At 50.2% G+C, this 18,541-nt stretch overlaps 2 protein-coding genes across 5 annotated transcripts in view; one reads left to right on the forward strand and one right to left on the reverse strand.

The window, feature by feature from the left end:
* Window positions 1–18: 18 nt before the first annotated feature.
* Window positions 19–15,545, reverse strand: wdr21 (WD repeat domain 21). 4 transcript variants are annotated; one of them, XM_036984633.1, is made up of 14 exons: window positions 15,391–15,545; window positions 14,496–14,598; window positions 13,947–14,050; window positions 13,642–13,799; window positions 13,388–13,470; window positions 13,218–13,320; window positions 12,594–12,737; window positions 12,139–12,188; window positions 11,730–11,809; window positions 10,581–10,673; window positions 7,641–7,738; window positions 7,011–7,187; window positions 6,738–6,852; window positions 19–1,375 (listed from the first exon to the last, which is right to left on the reverse strand). In XM_036984633.1, exons 2-14 carry the CDS (start codon window positions 14,585–14,587, stop codon window positions 1,137–1,139), a joined length of 1,536 nt encoding a protein of 511 aa, XP_036840528.1. In that variant the 5' UTR covers window positions 14,588–14,598; window positions 15,391–15,545; the 3' UTR covers window positions 19–1,136. The 4 variants fall into 4 exon arrangements, with proteins under 4 accessions (XP_036840528.1, XP_036840526.1, XP_036840527.1 ...); XM_036984631.1 differs by lacking the exon at window positions 15,391–15,545 and adding an exon at window positions 14,884–14,962; XM_036984632.1 differs by lacking the exon at window positions 15,391–15,545 and having other exon boundaries at window positions 14,496–14,868.
* A 150-nt stretch (window positions 15,546–15,695) lies between these two features.
* The window catches only part of dpf3 (D4, zinc and double PHD fingers, family 3), a 50,999-nt gene continuing 48,153 nt past the window's right edge, over window positions 15,696–18,541 (forward strand). The window contains exon 1 of the mRNA XM_036984636.1: window positions 15,696–15,780. Coding sequence (XP_036840531.1) covers window positions 15,749–15,780 — 32 coding nt within the window. The 5' untranslated portion in view covers window positions 15,696–15,748. The remainder of the gene's footprint in view (window positions 15,781–18,541) is intronic.

The following is an 18,541-nucleotide window of genomic DNA, read 5'->3' on the forward strand; positions in this document are numbered from 1 at the left end:
AGACTGGTTATGTGGAGGTCTGTTGACAATGCTATGTTTTTTTTAATAATTCCAAGCCATCCATTCAATCACCATAGATAAAATACATTGTTTTGAATCGTATAAACATGATTAATTACCGTTATTATTATTATTATTATAAAGACAAAAAAAACAACTTCAATAATAGCAGTTGATGAATTGCAGTTTCTGTGGACATAATTCAGGGTTCACTGGTAGACAAATATAGTAGAGCACTGGATCCATGTTCCAGCAGTCCATCTGCAGCTCTACTGTCAGACCCAACTCTCCACTTCGCAGCGCTACGGTCAGACCCAACTCTCGACGTCGCAGCTCTACGGTCAGACCCAACTCTCTACTTCGCAGCTCTACGGTCAGACCCAACTCTCCACTTCGCAGCTCTACGGTCAGACCCAGCTCTACGGTCAGACCCAACTCTCCACTTCGCAGCTCTACGGTCAGACCCAACTCTCCACTTCGCAGCTCTACGGTCAGACCCAACTCTCCACTTCGCAGCTCTACGGTCAGACCCAACTCTCCACTTCGCAGCTCTACGGTCAGACCCAACTCTCCACTTCGCAGCTCTACGGTCAGACCCAACTCTCCACTTCGCAGCTCTACGGTCAGACCCAACTCTCCACTTCGCAGCTCTACGGTCAGACCCAACTCTCCACTTCGCAGCTCTACGGTCAGACCCAACTCTCCACTTCGCAGCTCTACGGTCAGACCCAACTCTCCACTTCGCAGCTCTACGGTCAGACCCAACTCTCGACATCGCAGCTCTACGGTCAGACCCAACTCTCCACTTCGCAGCTCTACGGTCAGACCCAAATCTCCACTTGAAGTCTTAAAGATCCAGGCTGATAACTTTAGGCAGTAAGAGTCTCCTTCATTCCAGTTACTTTGCAAAGAAAGGTTCAGTCAAGCCCTCCCCTAGCAGGCTGCCTCAGTCAAGCCCTCCCCTAACAGGCTGCCTCAGTCAAGCCCTCCCCTAGCAGGCTGCCTCAGTCAAGCCCTCCCCTAGCAGGCTGCCTCAGTCAAGCCCTCCCCTAGCAGGCTGCCTCAGTCAAGCCCTCCCCTAGCAGGCTGCCTCAGTCAAGCCCTCCCCTAGCAGGCTGCCTCAGTCAAGCCCTCCCCTAGCAGGCTGCCTCAGTCACTACCCCTCCTCCCTCCTGGTAGTCACTGTTATAAGGGAAGTAGTACAGATCGTGCCTGACAGCCATGAGGAGACCAGGCAGGCCTCTGTTGCCTCCTAGCTGAGAAGAGAAGACCACGCTGGGGATCATGTCCTTTCCAGCAGGGTGGGGAGATGGGATAGTCCTCAGGAGCTGGCCGTCTCCCAGAGACCACAGACGGGTGTAGCAGTCCTGACCCACTGGAGAAGACAAATGAACAGGGCAAGATACTTGTCATTCTTTTCTCATTTGACATGTACATTTCAGTAATTTAGCAGGCACTTTTCTTAAATGTTTATTCGGATCCTCGTTAGCTTTTGCAGAAGCATCAGCTACTCTTCCTGGGGTCCACAAATATAAATATATAAAACAAGACAAGTAGAAAAACACTGATGGACAGTCGCACACATTTAAAATACAACAAAATGAGGTGTGTCCGCTGCTGTTCCATGAGATGTTGTTTAATCCGTTTTTTTAAAGGTCATTTTGCTGTTTGCTTGAGTAATTGGAGATGGGAGTTCCATGCGATCATGGCTCTTTACAATACTGTTCTATTTGGTATTCTATGAGGTTCTATTTGGTCATTCTATGGGGTTCTATTTGGTAATTCTATGGGGTTCTATTTGGTATTCTATGGGGTTCTATTTGGTATTCTATGGGGTTCTATTTGGTAATTCTATGGGGTTCTATTTGGTATTCTATGGGGTTCTATTTGGTAATTCTATGGGGTTCTATTTGGTATTCTATGGGGTTCTATTTGGTATTCTATTTGGTATTCTATGGGGTTCTATTTGTGCCGTGAATTCTTTTTGGACTTGGAGACCCCTGGTGGTATGTCTTGTTGGGTATGTATGGGTGGTCTGAGCTGACACCCATACAGGCTATCTGGAATTTATCATCACAGTAATATTTCTCATAAAAACTCTTGAGAGAAGCAGTTAGTCAAATCAAATGTATTTATATGGTCCTTCTTACATCAGCTGATATCACAAAGTGCTGTACAGAAACCCAGCCTAAAACCCCAAACAGCAAGCAATGCAGGTGTTGAAGCACCTTTCATCAACCCTCAACCAGGAAAGACTGGATTGCATGTTGTTGATGCCGGGAAAATGATGGTGTTGCAGTCGTGGGTGAACATGAGGGGACTGAGCACGCACCCATGGGGAGCTCCAGTGTTGAGGATCAGCGTGGCAGATGTGTTGCTACCTACCCTCACCACCTGGGGGCGGCCTGTCAGGAAGTCCAGGATCCAGTTGCAGAGGGAGGTGTTTAGTCCCAGGATCCTTAGCTTAGTGATGAGCTTTGAGGGTACTATGGTGTTGAATGCTGAGCTGTAGTCAATGAACAGCATTCTCACATAGGTGTTCCTTTTGTCCAGTTGGGAAAGGGCAGTGTGCAATAGAGATTGCATCATCTGTGGATCTGTTAAGGCGGTATGCAAATTGGGTTGCCTTTGTGGTCTTGGGCACAGGGACAATGGTGGTCTGCTTGAAGCATGTTGGTATTACAGACTCAAATCAGGGACATGTTGAAAATGTCAGTGAAGACACCTGCCAGTTGGTCAGCACATTCCCGGAGCACACGTCCTGGTAATCTGTCTGGCCCCACACCCTTGTGAATGTTGACCTGTTTAAAGGTTGGCTACGGAGAACGTGATCCCACAGTCGTCCGGAACAGCTGATGCTCTCATGCATGCCTCAGTGTTGCTTGCCTCGAAAGCAAGCATAGAAGTGATTTAGCTCGTCTGGTAGGCTCGTGTCACTGGGCAGCCTTGCGGCTGTGCTTCCCTTTGTAGTCTAATAGTTTGCAAGACCTGCCAATTCCGACGAGCGTCGGAGCCGGTGTAGTATGATTCAATCTTAGCCCTGTGTTGACGCTTTACCTGTTTGATGGTTCGTCACAGGGCATAGCAGGATTTCTTTTAAGCTTCTGGATTAGAGTCCTGCACCTTGAAAGCGGCAGCTCTTCCCTTAAGCTCAGTGCAAATGTTGCCTGTAATCCATGGCTTCTGGTTGGGGTATGTAGTCACTGTAGGGACGACGTCCTCGATGCACTTATTGATAAAGCCAGTGACTGATGTGGTGTACTACTCAATGCCATCGGAAGAATCCCAGAACATGTTCTAGTCTGTGCTAGCAAAACAGTCCTGTAGTTTAGCATCTGCTTCAACTGACCATTTTTTTATAGAACGAGTCACTGGTGCTTCCTGCTTTAATTTTTGCTTCTAAGCAGGAATCAGGAGGATATAATTGTGGTCGGATTTACCAAATGGAGGGCGAGGGAGAGCTTTGTACGTGTCTCTGTGTGTGGAGTACAGGTGATCTAGAATTTTTTTCCCTCTGGTTGCACATTTAACATGTTGATAGAGATTTGGTAGAACTGATTTAAGTTTCCCTGCATTAAAGTCTCCGGCCACTAGGAGCGCCGCCTCTGGGTGAGTGGTTTCCTGTTTGCTTATTTCTTTATACAGCTGACTGAGTGCGGTCTTAGTGCCGGCATCTGTCTGTGGTGGTAAATAAACAGCCACGAATAGTATAGCTGAGAACTCTCTAGGCAAGTAGTGGCCTGTAGTTTATCACAATATAATCTAGAGACTTCCTTAGATTTCGTGCAACAGCTGTTGTTGACAAATATGCACAGACCGCCCCCCCTCGTCTTACTGGAGTGTGCTGTTCTGCCCTGCCGGTGCAGCGTGTATCCCGCTAGCTGAATATCCATGTCATCATTCAGCCACAATTCCGTGAAACATAGGATATTACCGTTTTTTTATGTCCCGTTGGTAGGATATTCGTGATCTTACCTCGTCTAGTTTGTCCAATGATTGCACGTTGGCGAGTAATACTGAGCTAACTGGCTTTGGGTGCTGACATGTAAAGTGTGGAATCATCTGCATACATAGTCATTGTACCTTTGTGTAAGACCAGTGGCAAATCATTTGCAAAAAAATAGAGAAGAGTAACGGCCCAAGGCAACTGCCCTGAGGGACACCGCACTGTACATATCTGATGTTAGAGAAGCTTCCATTGGATAGATGACTCTCCAACCGGGTGATGTTAAGCCAAAGCAAGTGAGTTTCTTCAATGACAATTTATGATCAATAACATCAAAGGCGGCACTGAAATCTAACTCCTTTTTATTATCCGTTTCCTTTAACCAATCATCTGTCGTCCGAGGCAGTGCAGTACAAGTTGGGTGCCTTTGTCTTCAAGTATCCAGAGAGACTTCAAGTTAGTGCAATCCCTGTGACCTACCAGCCGTCAGCAGTGAGGTCCTGTAACCTACCAGCCGTCAGGCCCTGTAACCTACCAGCCATCAGCAGTAAGGCCCTGTAACCTACCAGCAGTCAGGCCCTGTAACCTACCAGCCATCAGGCCCTGTAACCTACCAGCCATCAGCAGTAAGGCCCTGTAACCTACCAGCCGTCAGGCCCTGTAACCTACCAGCCATCAGCAGTAAGGCCCTGTAACCTACCAGCCGTCAGGCCCTGTAACCTACCAGCCATCAGCAGTAAGGCCCTGTAACCTACCAGCAGTCAGGCCCAGTAAACTACCAGCCATCTGTAGTAAGGCCCTGTAACCTACCAGCCGTCAGCAATAAGGCCCTGTAACCTACCAGCCATCAGGCCCTGTAACCTACCAGCCGTCAGCATCAGGCCCTGTAACCTACCAGCCATCAGCAGTAAGGCCCTGTAACCTACCAGCCATCAGCCCCTGTAACCTACCAGGCATCAGCAGTAAGGCCCTGTAACCTACCAGCCATCAGCAGTAAGGCCCTGTAACCTACCAGCCGTCAGGCACTGTAAGCTACCAGCCATCAGCAGTAAGGCCCTGCAACCTACCAGCAAGTAAGGCCCTGTAACCTACCAGCCATCAGCAGTAAGGCCCTGTAACCTACCAGCCATCAGCAGTAAGGTCCTGTAACCTACCAGCCGTCAGGCCCTGTAACCTACCAGCCATCAGCAGTAAGGCCCTGTAACCTACCAGCAGTCAGGCCCTGTAACCTACCAGCAGTAAGGCCCTGTAACCTACCAGCCGTCAGGCCCTGTAACCTACCAGCAGTAAGGCCCTGTAACCTACCAGCCATCAGCAGTAAGGCCCTGTAACCTACCAGCCATCAGGCCCTGTAACCTACCAGCCATCAGCAGTAAGGCCCTGTAACCTACCAGCCATCAGCAGTAAGGTCCTGTAACCTACCAGCCGTCAGGCCCTGTAACCTACCAGCCATCAGCAGTAAGGTCCTGTAACCTACCAGCCGTCAGGCCCTGTAACCTACCAGCCATCAGCAGTAAGGCCCTGTAACCTACCAGCAGTCAGGCCCAGTAAACTACCAGCCATCTGCAGTAAGGCCCTGTAACCTACCAGCCGTCAGCAGTAAGGCCCTGTAACCTACCAGCCATCAGGCCCTGTAACCTACCAGCCATCAGCAGTAAGGCCCTGTAACCTACCAGCCATCAGGCCCTGTAACCTACCAGCCATCAGCAGTAAGGCCCTGTAACCTACCAGCCATCAGCAGTAAGGTCCTGTAACCTACCAGCCGTCAGGCCCTGTAACCTACCAGCCGTCAGGCCCTGTAACCTACCAGCCATCAGCAGTAAGGCCCTGTAACCTACCAGCCATCAGCAGTAAGGCCCTGTAACCTACCAGCAGTAAGGCCCTGTAACCTACCAGCCGTCAGGCCCTGTAACCTACCAGCAGTAAGGCCCTGTAACCTACCAGCCATCAGCAGTAAGGCCCTGTAACCTACCAGCCATCAGGCCCTGTAACCTACCAGCCATCAGCAGTAAGGCCCTGTAACCTACCAGCCATCAGCAGTAAGGCCCTGTAACCTACCAGCAGTAAGGTCCTGTAACCTACCAGCCGTCAGGCCCTGTAACCTACCAGCCATCAGCAGTAAGGCCCTGTAACCTACCAGCAGTCAGGCCCTGTAACCTACCAGCAGTAAGGCCCTGTAACCTACCAGCCGTCAGGCCCTGTAACCTACCAGCAGTAAGGCCCTGTAACCTACCAGCCATCAGCAGTAAGGCCCTGTAACCTACCAGCCATCAGGCCCTGTAACCTACCAGCCATCAGCAGTAAGGCCCTGTAACCTACCAGCCATCAGCAGTAAGGTCCTGTAACCTACCAGCCGTCAGGCCCTGTAACCTACCAGCCATCAGCAGTAAGGTCCTGTAACCTACCAGCCGTCAGGCCCTGTAACCTACCAGCAGTAAGGCCCTGTAACCTACCAGCCATCAGCAGTAAGGCCCTGTAACCTACCAGCCATCAGCAGTAAGGCCCTGTAACCTACCAGCCATCAGCAGTAAGGCCCTGTAACCTACCAGCCATCAGCAGTAAGGCCCTGTAACCTACCAGCCATCAGCAGTAAGGCCCTGTAACCTACCAGCAGTAAGGCCCTGTAACCTACCAGCCGTCAGGCCCTGTAACCTACCAGCAGTAAGGCCCTGTAACCTACCAGCCATCAGCAGTAAGGCCCTGTAACCTACCAGCCAGTAAGGCCCTGTAACCTACCAGCAGTAAGGCCCTGTAACCTACCAGCCATCAGCAGTAAGGCCCTGTAACCTACCAGCCATCAGCAGTCCCTCAGCTTCGTTGACGTGGAGGGGTAAGTAGGCGTGTTGGTTATGATGACCCTCGTACTTCCGCACTGGTTTTGTTACTCGTACATCCCACAGCTTGATCTGCAGTGGCACATATCAACACACAGGTAAAACAGAGTTGGAGAAGGCAAACTTTACCGTGTGTGTGTGTGTGTGTGTGTGTGTGTGTGTGTGTGTGTGTGTGTGTGTGTGTGTGTGTGTGTGTGGGGCCTGTCCCAGTCTATCTGTCTGTCCCCCACCTCTCCAATCATGTCCGCGGCCAGTAGGTAGTTCTCATCCTGTAGTATTCGTACGGAGGTGATAGCAGAGTCCTGGGAGAACCTGCAGGCCTTCCAGCTGTGGTCCCGTCTGCCTTTCTGACGCAGGTCGATACTGAAGATCTCTCCTGACCTACAGCCATTAAACAGGACCGGAGCCTGGATGGAGGGAGAGGGGAATGAGGGAGGGGAATGAGAGAGGGAGAGGGGAAAGAGTGAGGGAGAGGGGAAAGAGGGAGGGAATGAGAGAGGGAGAGGGGAAAGAGGGAGGGAGAGGGGAAAGAGGGAGGGAGAGGGGAGGGAGAGGGGAAAGAGGGAGGGAGAGGGGAATGAGAGAGGGAGAGGGGAATGAGAGAGGGAGAGGGGAATGAGGGAGGGAATGAGGGGAATGAGGGAGGGAATGAGGGGAATGAGGAAGGGGGAGGGGTATAAGGGAGGGGGAAGGGCTGTTAAAAACTCTGAAGGTCAATAATAAAGAAGTTTGAGAAGCGCCCCTCCATCTGTTCATCACACACACACACACACACTTCAGAAACATCAGCTTCTCACCAGTGTCGGTTACACTTTTTGTGACAATGAGTCTAAGTGAATGCCTTGGCACCACTAACTCACCCTGAGGGCAAACTGCTGTGCCAGCACATCACTGCCGATGCCATAGGTCTGTCTCCTGCCCGTCACTGCGTCCGTCACTATCACCCTGCGAGACAGACCTGGCAACAGACGAACACAAAGACCACGGGAGACAGCCGGGGAGACGGCCACGGGAGACAGACGGGGAGACGGCCACGGGAGACAGACGGGGAGACGGCCACGGGAGACAGACGGGGAGACGGCCACGGGAGACAGACGGGGAAACGGCCACGGGAGACAGACGGGGAAACGGCCACGGGAGACAGACGGGGAAACGGCCACGGGAGACAGACGGGGAAACGGCCACGGGAGACAGACGGGGAAACGGCCACGGGAGACAGACGGGGAGTGAGACGGGGAAACGGCCACGGGAGACAGACGGGGAGTGAGACGGGGAAACAACCACGGGAGACAGATGGGGAGTCAGACGGGGAAACGGCCACGGGAGACAGACGGGGAAACGGCCACGGGAGACAGACGGGGAAACGGCCACGGGAGACAGACGGGGAAACGGCCACGGGAGACAGACGGGGAAACGGCCACGGGAGACAGACGGGGAAACGGCCACGGGAGACAGACGGGGTAACGGCCACGGGAGACAGACGGGGAAACGGCCACGGGAGACAGACGGGGAAACGGCCACGGGAGACAGACGGGGAAACGGCCACGGGAGACAGACGGGGAAACGGCCACGGGAGACAGACGGGGAAACGGCCACGGGAGACAGACGGGGAAACGGCCACGGGAGACAGACGGGGAAACGGCCACGGGAGACAGACGGGGAAACGGCCACGGGAGACAGACGGGGAAACGGCCACGGGAGACAGACGGGGAAACGACCACGGGAGACAGACGGGGAAACGGACACGGGAGACAGACGGGGAAACGGCCACGGGAGACAGACGGGGAAACGGCCACGGGAGACAGACGGGGAAACGGCCACGGGAGACAGACGGGGAAACGACCACGGGAGACAGACGGGGAAACGACCACGGGAGACAGACGGGGAAACGGCAACGGGAGACAGACGGGGAGACGACCACGGGAGACAGACGGGGAAACGGCAGACAGACGGGGAAACGGTCACAGGAGACAGACGGGGAAACGGTCACTAAAATTGAGCTTTTCAAAATGGCCACCAGGCCAGTGTTAAGAGAAAAGACAGGCTGGCTACCAGAATCTAACCTGCAACCAGTGTGTGTGTGTATGTATATACACTGCTCAAAAAAATAAAGGGAACACTTAAACTCCAAGTCAATCACACTGTGAAATCAAACTGTCCACTTAGGAAGCAACACTGATTGACAATACATTTCACATGCTGTTGTGCAAATGGAATAGACAACAGGTGGAAATTATAGGCATTTAGCAAGACACCCCCAATAAAGGAGTGGTTCTGCAGGTGGTGACCACAGACCACTTCTCAGTTCCTATGCTTCCTGGCTGATGTTTTGGTCACTTTTGAATGCTGGCGGTGCTTTCACTCTAGTGGTAGCATGAGACGGAGTCTACAACCCACACAAGTGGCTCAGGTAGTGCAGCTCAGCCAGGATGGCACATGAATGCGAGATGTGGCAAGAAGGTTTGCTGTGTCTGTCAGCATAGTGTCCAGAGCATGGAAGCGCTACCAGGAGACAGGCCAGTACATCAGGAAATGTGGAGGAGGCCGTAGGAGGGCAACAACCCAGCAGCAGGATCGCTACCTCCGCCTTTGTGCAAGGAGGAGCAGGAGGAGCACTGCCAGAGCCCTGCAAAATGACCTCCAGCAGGCCACAAATGTGCATGTGTCTGCTCAAACGGTCAGAAACAGACTCCATGAGGGTGGTATGAGGGCCCGACGTCCACAGGTGGGGGTTGTGCTTACAGCCCAACACCGTGCAGGACGTTTGGCATTTGCCAGAGAACACCAAGATTGGCAAATTTGCCACTGGCGCCCTGTGCTCTTCACAGATGAAAGCAGGTTCACACTGAGCACGTGACAGACATGACAGAGTCTGGAGACGCCGTGGAGAATGTTCTGCTGCCTGCAACATCCTCCAGCATGACCGGTTTGGCGGTGGGTCAGTCATGGTGTGGGGTGGCATTTCTTTGGGGGCCGCACAGCCCTCCATGTGCTCGCCAGAGGTAGCCTGACTGCCATTAGGTACCGAGATGAGATCCTCAGACCCCTTGTGAGACCATATGCTGGTGTGGTTGGCCCTGGGTTCCTCCTACTGCTAGACCTCATGTGGCTGGAGTGTGTCAGCAGTTCCTGCAAGTGGAAGGCATTGATGCTATGGACTGGCCCGCCCGTTCTCCAGACCTGAATCCAATTGAGCACATCTGGGACATCATGTCTCGCTCCATCCACCAACGCCACGTTGCACCATAGACTGTCCAGGAGTTGGCGGATGCTTTAGTCCAGGTCTGGGAGGAGATCATCCGCCACCTCATCAGGAGCATGCCCAGGCGTTGTAGGGAGGTCATACAGGCACGTGGAGGCCACACACACTACTGAGCCTCATTTTGACTTGTTTAAAGGACATTACATCAAAGTTGGATCAGCCTGTAGTGTGGTTTTCCACTTTAATTTTGAGTGTGACTCCAAATCCAGACCTCCATGGGTTGATAAATTTGATTTCCATTGATCATTTTTGTGTGATTTTGTTGTCAGCACATTCAACTATGTAAAGAAAAAAGTATTTAATAAGATTATTTCATTCATTCAGATCTAGGATGTGTTATTTTAGTGTTCCCTTTATTTTTTTGAGCAGTGTATATATATAATCTGTTATTATTAATGAACAGGCAAGGTTCAGTGAGAGGTTTCATGTCGGGAACATTGTATAAAATGCTGTTGCTTGCTCCTGTATCACCAACATTGTAGTGTAAAACGCTAATCAATTGGTAAAGATGATGGGAGGGTTAGGGTTTCCAACTCACCCGTGCTAAATGTTTTGTCAGCCTGAGGGTTGAGACACCAGGCACAGGACCAGGCTGTAGAGATCTTAAAACTACACAGCATCCCCGGCTGGTCTGGAGGAGGACAAGAGAGGAGGAGGAGGAGAGAGGAGGACGAGAGAGGAGGAGGAGGAGAGAGGAGGAGGAGGAGGACGAGAGAGGAGGACGACGAGAGAGGAGGAGGAGAGAGGACGAGAGTGGAGAAGGACGAGAGGAGGAGGAGAGAGGAGGAGGAGGAGGACGAGAGAGGAGGAGGAGAGAGAGGACGAGAGAGGAGGACGAGCGAGGAGGAGAGAGGACGAGAGAGGAGGAGGAGAGAGGAGGAGAGAGGACGAGAGAGGAGGAGGAGGAGAGAGGAGGAGGAGGAGGAGGAGAGAGGAGGAGGAGAGAGGAGGAGAGAGGACGAAAGAGGAGGACAAGAGAGGAGGAGGACGAGAGAGGAGGAGGAGAGAGGAGGAGGAGGACGAGAGAGGAGGAGGACGAGAGAGGAGGACGAGAGAGGAGGACGAGAGAGGAGGAGAGAGGAGGACGAGAGAGGAGGACGAGAGAGGAGGACAAGAGAGGAGGACAAGAGAGGAGGACAAGAGAGGAGGACAAGAGAGGAGGACGAGAGAGGAGGAGGAGGAGAAAGGTGGACGAGAGAGGAGGAGGAGAAAGGTGGACGAGAGAGGAGGAGGAGGAGAGGAGGAGAAAGGTGGACAAGAGAGGAGGAGGAGAGAGGAGGAGGAGAAAGGTGGACGAGAGAGGAGGAGGAGGACGAGAGAGGAGGACGAGAGAGGAGGACGAGAGAGGAAGACGAGAGAGGACAAGAGAGGAGGACGAGAGAGGAGGAGGAGGAGAAAGGTGGACGAGAGAGGAGGAGGAGAGGAGGAGAAAGGTGGACAAGAGAGGAGGAGGAGAGAGGAGGAGGAGAAAGGTGGACAAGAGAGGAGGAGGAGAGAGGAGGAGGAGAAAGGTGGACGAGAGAGGAGGAGGAGGAGAGAGGAGGAGAGGAGAGAAATAACGAATGCGCTCAGCATGAAATATATGAAGATTACAGTATTACATTACAGTAAAAGGTTCTGAAAATAATAATAGTACGTTCTGAAAATAATAATAGTATGTTCTGAAAGAAGCACATGGAAAAGTCACCTGGGTTGGAGTTGCTGAAGAGCGAGGCTGGTAGTAAACTGACACAGCCAGGAGTCTCTGCCATGCCCACCAGACACAGGCTGAACACTGGAGTCAAGGAAACACCAACCCAACAACTCTCTTAAGTACAGCTACTGACAACGGTCTGAATATGAACATGCTGAGGGGACCTTTGACCCCCGTCGAGACAAACTAGAGTGACTAGGCAGGGTCATGAACTCTTAACGTAGCAGGCCTAAAATAAACACCAGAGTGGAGTTCCCACATTCGGCTTTCAGCTGAGAAGGAAGGTTGATTTAGCCGTATCCTGGTAACACCGGAAGCATCCGGGTTGTTGGCAACTCCGCTAAGGAAGCAGGGTCATTAACCACTTTGAGTAGCATCACAGTCTGCTGTGTAAGACGGATACAGGACGTGTGAGTCAGAGTGGGTGACGGAAGCCCAGCAGATAGAGTTCACCTGAAACACAGACAACATGTTTATAACACAGGTACTGAACAGGTGGAACAGACAACACAGGTACTGAACAGGTGGAACAGACAACACAGGTACTGAACAGGCAGAACAGACGACACAGGTACTGAACAGGCAGAACAGACAACACAGGTACTGAACAGGTGAAACAGACGACACAGGTACTGAATAGGTGGAACAGACGACACATATATATATATATATATATATATATATATATAAAAAACACAGGTACAGAACAGGTAGAAAACAGGGACAACATAGTTTAGCGTATAGGTGTTCAAGTTGCCTGGGTAGATATTCCTACCATCCAGCATGCTTCCTAACCCTCCCCTCCATGTCACCTTTCTGTTGGTAGAGGTTATCCTCAGCCCTCTCTCTCCTTCTCACCTTTCTATTTGTAAAGTAGAGGTTGTCACACATCTTGACGGACAGGGAGCCCCTGCTGCAGCCTCTGAAGTTCATGATGCCGTACTTGCAGCCTCCGTGAGACACGTCGTTAACCGTGAACACTCGCTCACATGCAGAGTCACCCTGAGAGAGAAGAGGAGAGAGGGGAGGAGGGAGAGAGAGAGGGGGGGGGGGATGGGGAGGAAGAAAGGGGAGGAAGAAGTGAGGGGAAGAGAGAGAGGGGAGGAGGGAGAGAGAGAGAAGAGGGGGGGACGAAAGGGGAGGAAGAAGTGAGGGGAAGAGAGAGAGGGGATGAGGGAGAGAGAGAGAAGAGGGAGGAGGGAGAGAGAGAGAGAAGAGGGGGGGGCGAAAGGGGAGGAAGAAGTGAGGGGAAGAGAGAGAGGTGATGAGGGAGAGAGAGAGAAGAGGGAGTAGGGAGAGAGAGAGAAGAGGGGGGAGAGGGAGAGAGAGAAGAGGGGGGAGGACAAAAGGGGAGGAGAGAGGAAGGGGAGTAAGAGAGAAAAGAAGAGGGCAATCAGGAGGAAGTTTACACCAGTCAACCATTGCCAACGTTCTTCTTAAAAGTCAAAAGAAAGCGTGTGTGTGTGTGTGTGTGTAACTCACCACTATGAGTCTAAAGTGGTCTGTGTTGGGACTGCTGCTTTCAGAGCTCTGGACCTCCAGTCTGTGACGTCTCATCCCACTCACCTTCACCTCATGGATCAGCCTGGGCACACACAATCATAAGGGACACAATAACGTATGTACGTGTGTGTGTACTTTTGATACCGTACCTACTGTAAGAGTTCCCAGGTAGCAGACCCAGGTGTCTTTTCTGCAGCAACAGAGCTGAGTTCAGGCCTGCTCTTGGTGCTTTCTGGAGGGAGAAACAAAACACACAAGAAAAGCCCTTCAGAGCTGCTGCTGTCGTTTTCAATTAGGGAAGGAGAGACGTCATCTATAAGATACAAAACTTTTTTTTTTTTTATTCGATAGGGTACCAAATGCCCCTGATCCACCATCAAAAGTTCCCCGTCTGTGGTAGTACCTTCCTGGGCCTCTCGTCCTCAGTGATCATCCTGGCCCTGTGTTTCTCCTGCTCTCTCTCCTGCAGCAGCCCTCTGGTCAGAGGGTTACAGTTGTTGTGGCCCGGCAGCAGCCGGAAGTAACGGTTCTTCTCAGCGTCAAAGTAGAACCCCGGCAGCTCTGAGATGGAAGGACAAGGTACACGTGGACGATAAAGACACGGAGTCTGTATTGTCCTTGTACGTGCAGGGACACACTTTGGACCGCACTGATTTATAAGTAGTCATTCTACAGCCAGGTAGAAAGGTGTGTCTGAGTGTAACTGACCTGGGGCAGCGGAGGAGGAGGAGGAGGAGGCTGCAGTATTAGAAATAGACCTATTCTCTGGGGTCCTGTCTCTGTAGGAGGGGCCTGCTTCACTGCTGCCATACCTGGGGACCAGAGAGGAGAGGCAAGTCAGTTAACAACAAATTATTATTTACAATGACGGCCTACCCCGGCCTAACCCTAATGGCGCTGAGACAATTGTGCGCCGCCCTATGGGACTCCCAATCACGGCCGGTTGTGAAACAGCTCTGGAATTGAACCAGGGTCTGTAGTGATGCCTCTAGCACTGAGATGCAGTGCCTTAGACCGCTGCACCACTCTGGAGCCCAATGCCATCATTGCACCGGTAAAACAACACACGGGCAGGATTATAACAGAGTTTAGGAATACGTGTAATTCCGATCATATAACATACACTGAATTAAGATTAATGGCCCAAGAACGCCCCGGGCACTTGATAGATCAAGTAAACGAGCTGTAAATAAGGTAGTTTACACATAATTAGGGCCAACCAACCTGTGGTCGTGAGAGACATGGTCACCATCCTACCTTTGTTCCTGTGTCCTGTCCCTTTGCCAGTCAGAGCGGTAACCGAGTCGCCTACGGTCCCTGCCCCTGTCACGCCAATTCCCTTTCTTCATCCCTGCTATTGCTATGGACACAAATACCGGACAGTAAACATCAACACGAAGTCTGTCACTCGCTTCTGTGTTGTGTACTTGGTAGCTAGCTAGCTAGCAAGTTAGCTAATTCGGCTAGCCATTTCGCTTGCTAACAAAAGCCCTTTAAATACAGACACGTGGTACGTAGACAATTTGAATGATGAATCATTACTATATTTAAAATGAAATGTGGTTATTCGTGTAGTAATTAGAGGATACGATGTTGATCAAATATATTATTGAACATCGGAGCTTTGACACAAAGTTCATTTTACCTGCTACAACGTTGCACCCACGTGACCAAGTTAACACCCGCCCCTAACCCTCATTGGCTTATCGCTCACAATGGTGGCCCTCTTTGCGGATTCACTATTGGCTGCTTGTGCTATCAATCACTATCGTTTCCTCTAACGAAATGTAACTTTAATCATCGTTCTCATGAATGAAACATTTGTAACATTGTATCAGAGATGACTGTCGTCTGTAGTGATGAAGAGGTTGTGATTGGTTTAGGTTATGGATAGAACATTGCTTTGTAATGAATTTCTTGTGTAAACAAACCTTCATGTTTGATTAATGCTTCTATAATATCAATCAAACCAAAATCTGCCCTATGTTATTGTATTTTACTGCACTACTGCATATGATTATATCATTGTTCTAATAACATTAATATTTGTTTTGCTAAATGCCACTGAAGGACGAAGAGTATCGTATATGTTGAGAAAATAAAAGATGGTCGGATTGCGACAGGCACAAAGGAACACAGTAGGACAACTGACCATGTTTTTATTTTCCCTGCTAGGAAATGCAGCCACTCCTTGAAATATCTCTTTCATACTCCGGGCGATATATATACCCACACTATCCAATGGATTTATACTGACTAGTGACAGGTGATGATTTGAATATGTGTGCAACATCACAGATTAATATAAAGTTGTACTCTAGCTACTGTATCAAGCGTCGTCGTCTTTATGAAACGCTTTTGACAGTTTTCTCATAAACCACGCCTGATTTCTGGATACTATTATTGTATTGGTTAAGGAGCGGGGCGCCTAGCACCCTATTGGTTGTCTTCTTCATGGGGTCCCAAACAGCTCTGAGATTTAGAGTATTGGGTTACAGTTTCGCAGCAAAATGGCGACTGTCATTCAGAATCCTCTCAAATCGTAAGTAATCTTTAAAATGCTATATTCTTTTCCCCGAAAAAAACAAACGCATTTGTTTGGATGCAATGGTTGCATTCAATGAAGAAGAAAAGCACACCACATTGAATGGAATAACGGAATAGCGGATTTTATATGATGTTTGTAAACATATCACAACGTGTATTGAAACAATTAGAAGTTAGGACAAAATGTTGTCGTTTTGTTTGTATTTATTAGTCTCTACACGAATGGATTCGACGCATAAAGCATGTAGTCACGTGCACGCTTTTAAGAAAATATATTTCCATGCGCGTGAAACAATGTTCTGCACTCCGATTTACGCTGCGCGGACAAGTCAATTGTGTATGGACTTCTTTTACAAAAGTTGTTAAGATATTCTGCTACATTAATAGCCTAAGAACATTAGGATAAGTGTTTGTTAATCTTTCACAGATATAGGCTACTTCCATTGTTCAGGTCAGTTTTATTACTTGGAATTCACGTAAACTAACCAGCGCTTCTTTTGTGCGCTCTTTCATCAATAGCCAAACATTAGGATAATGTATATTCAGTATTTATAATGTGGGATTATTTCCTCAGTAAAAAAAAACGCACGGAGTACCCTGTGATGATGGGCTATCATTTGAGTAGCCTATGCATGGGATTGCTTTTTACTGTCTGCGACAGATTTCGGGAGCGAAAGGTCCGATCAGGCTGAGCGCACAGGAGCCGTGTCCGTGATGGGAAAACGGTTTACCATCAAGAATCGCTTTACTGGGATCGGCTCATAGAACTAGTGGTCTAATCTAATGTGATAAATAACAAGTCTATGCGTCTCAATAGTGTCGACACTGTTTTTGAGCATTGAACACAGCTCCAGGAGCTGTATGTTTTTTTTGTCTGTCTGCCATTGAACTGCAGCAACAAGTCAATGTACCTGCTGACTTCTGTAGTCACTGCTGCTGTCCTGTAGTTACTGCTGCTGTCCTGTAGTTACTGCTGCTGTCCTGTAGTCACTGCTGCTCTCCTGTAGTTAATGCTGCTGTCCTGTAGTCACTGCTGCTGTCCTGTAGTCACTGCTGCTGTCCTGTAGTTACTGCTGCTGTCCTGTAGTCACTGCTGCTCTCCTGTAGTTACTGCTGCTGTCCTGTAGTCACTGCTGCTGTCCTGTAGTCACTGCTGCTGTCCTGTAGTCACTGCTGCTGTCCTGTAGTTACTGCTGCTGTCCTGTAGTTACTGCTGCTGTCCTGTAGTCACTGCTGCTGTCCTGTAGTTACTGCTGCTGTCCTGTAGTTACTGCTGCTGTCCTGTAGTCACTGCTGCTGTCCTGTAGTTACTGCTGCTGTCCTGTAGTCACTGCTGCTGTCCTGTAGTCACTGCTGCTGTCCTGTAGTCACTGCTGCTGTCCTGTAGTCACTGCTGCTGTCCTGTAGTCACTGCTGCTGTCATGTAGTCACTGCTGCTGTCCTGTAGTTACTGCTGCTGTCCTGTAGTCACTGCTGCTGTCCTGTAGTCACTGCTGCTGTCCTGTAGTCACTGCTGCTGTCCTGTAGTCACTGCTGCTGTCCTGTAGTCACTGCTGCTGTCCTGTAGTCACTGCTGCTGTCCTGTAGTTACTGCTGCTGTCCTGTAGTCACTGCTGCTGTCCTGTAGTCACTGCTGCTCTCCTGTAGTTACTGCTGCTGTCCTGTAGTTACTGCTGCTGTCCTGTAGTTACTGCTGCTGTCCTGTAGTTACTGCTGCTGTCCTGTAGTCACTGCTGCTGTCCTGTAGTCACTGCTGCTGTCCTGTAGTCACTGCTGCTGTCCTGTAGTCACTGCTGCTGTCCTGTAGTCACTGCTGCTGTCCTGTAGTCACTGCTGCTGTCATGTAGTCACTGCTGCTGTCCTGTAGTTACTGCTGCTGTCCTGTAGTTACTGCTGCTGTCCTGTAGTTACTGCTGCTCTCCTGTAGTTACTGCTGCTGTCCTGTAGTTACTGCTGCTGTCCTGTAGTTACTGCTGCTGTCCTGTAGTCACTGCTGCTGTCCTGTAGTCACTGCTGCTGTCCTGTAGTCACTGCTGCTGTCCTGTAGTCACTGCTGCTCTCCTGTAGTCACTGCTGCTCTCCTGTAGTCACTGCTGCTGTCCTGTAGTCACTGCTGCTCTCCTGTAGTTACTGCTGCTGTCCTGTAGTCACTGCTGCTGTCCTGAAGTCACTGCTGCCTGGATGTTGGTGATAACAACCTTGTTTCTGTGTAAAAGCCTTGCAGCATATTCTCCCATCTGTCTGTGAGAAGTGATGTGATTCTATTCACAGACCGGCTGTATGTCTCCGTCCCACATGGAACCATTTTCCCTATGTGTGTAAGTGCACACATTTTAACCAGGGAGCTGTTCAGAAATAGTGCACTACATAGGGAATAGTGTACCATTTTGGGACACAACGCAGACACTCTGCCTGCTAGACACGCTAGACTATCAGGACATATTTACCCACATTTGCTGTGGAATGTAGCGAAGGGGTCTGGCACTTAGTTATAACACAGCCTATTGTTGGAGTGGTAGTCAGAAGAACAGGCTTGCATTCCTGGTCTACACTAAATAAGCTCCATTGTTTGGTCTAACAGATGGTCCTTCACTGACAGCCCGAGCAAAGCAACCAAACAGACAGTGCGGTCAACATGTTTGTGTCCGGATGGTGTGTGGGCTGAAATATGAATGTGGTTACACACATGAGATGCCGTCTTGCCAATTGACTACGAAAAACGATGTCTATAGATACGGTTGTTTTCACTATAGATA

Source organism: Oncorhynchus mykiss, chromosome 8, assembly GCF_013265735.2.
Source record: "Oncorhynchus mykiss isolate Arlee chromosome 8, USDA_OmykA_1.1, whole genome shotgun sequence".
Lineage (NCBI taxonomy): Eukaryota > Metazoa > Chordata > Actinopteri > Salmoniformes > Salmonidae > Oncorhynchus > Oncorhynchus mykiss.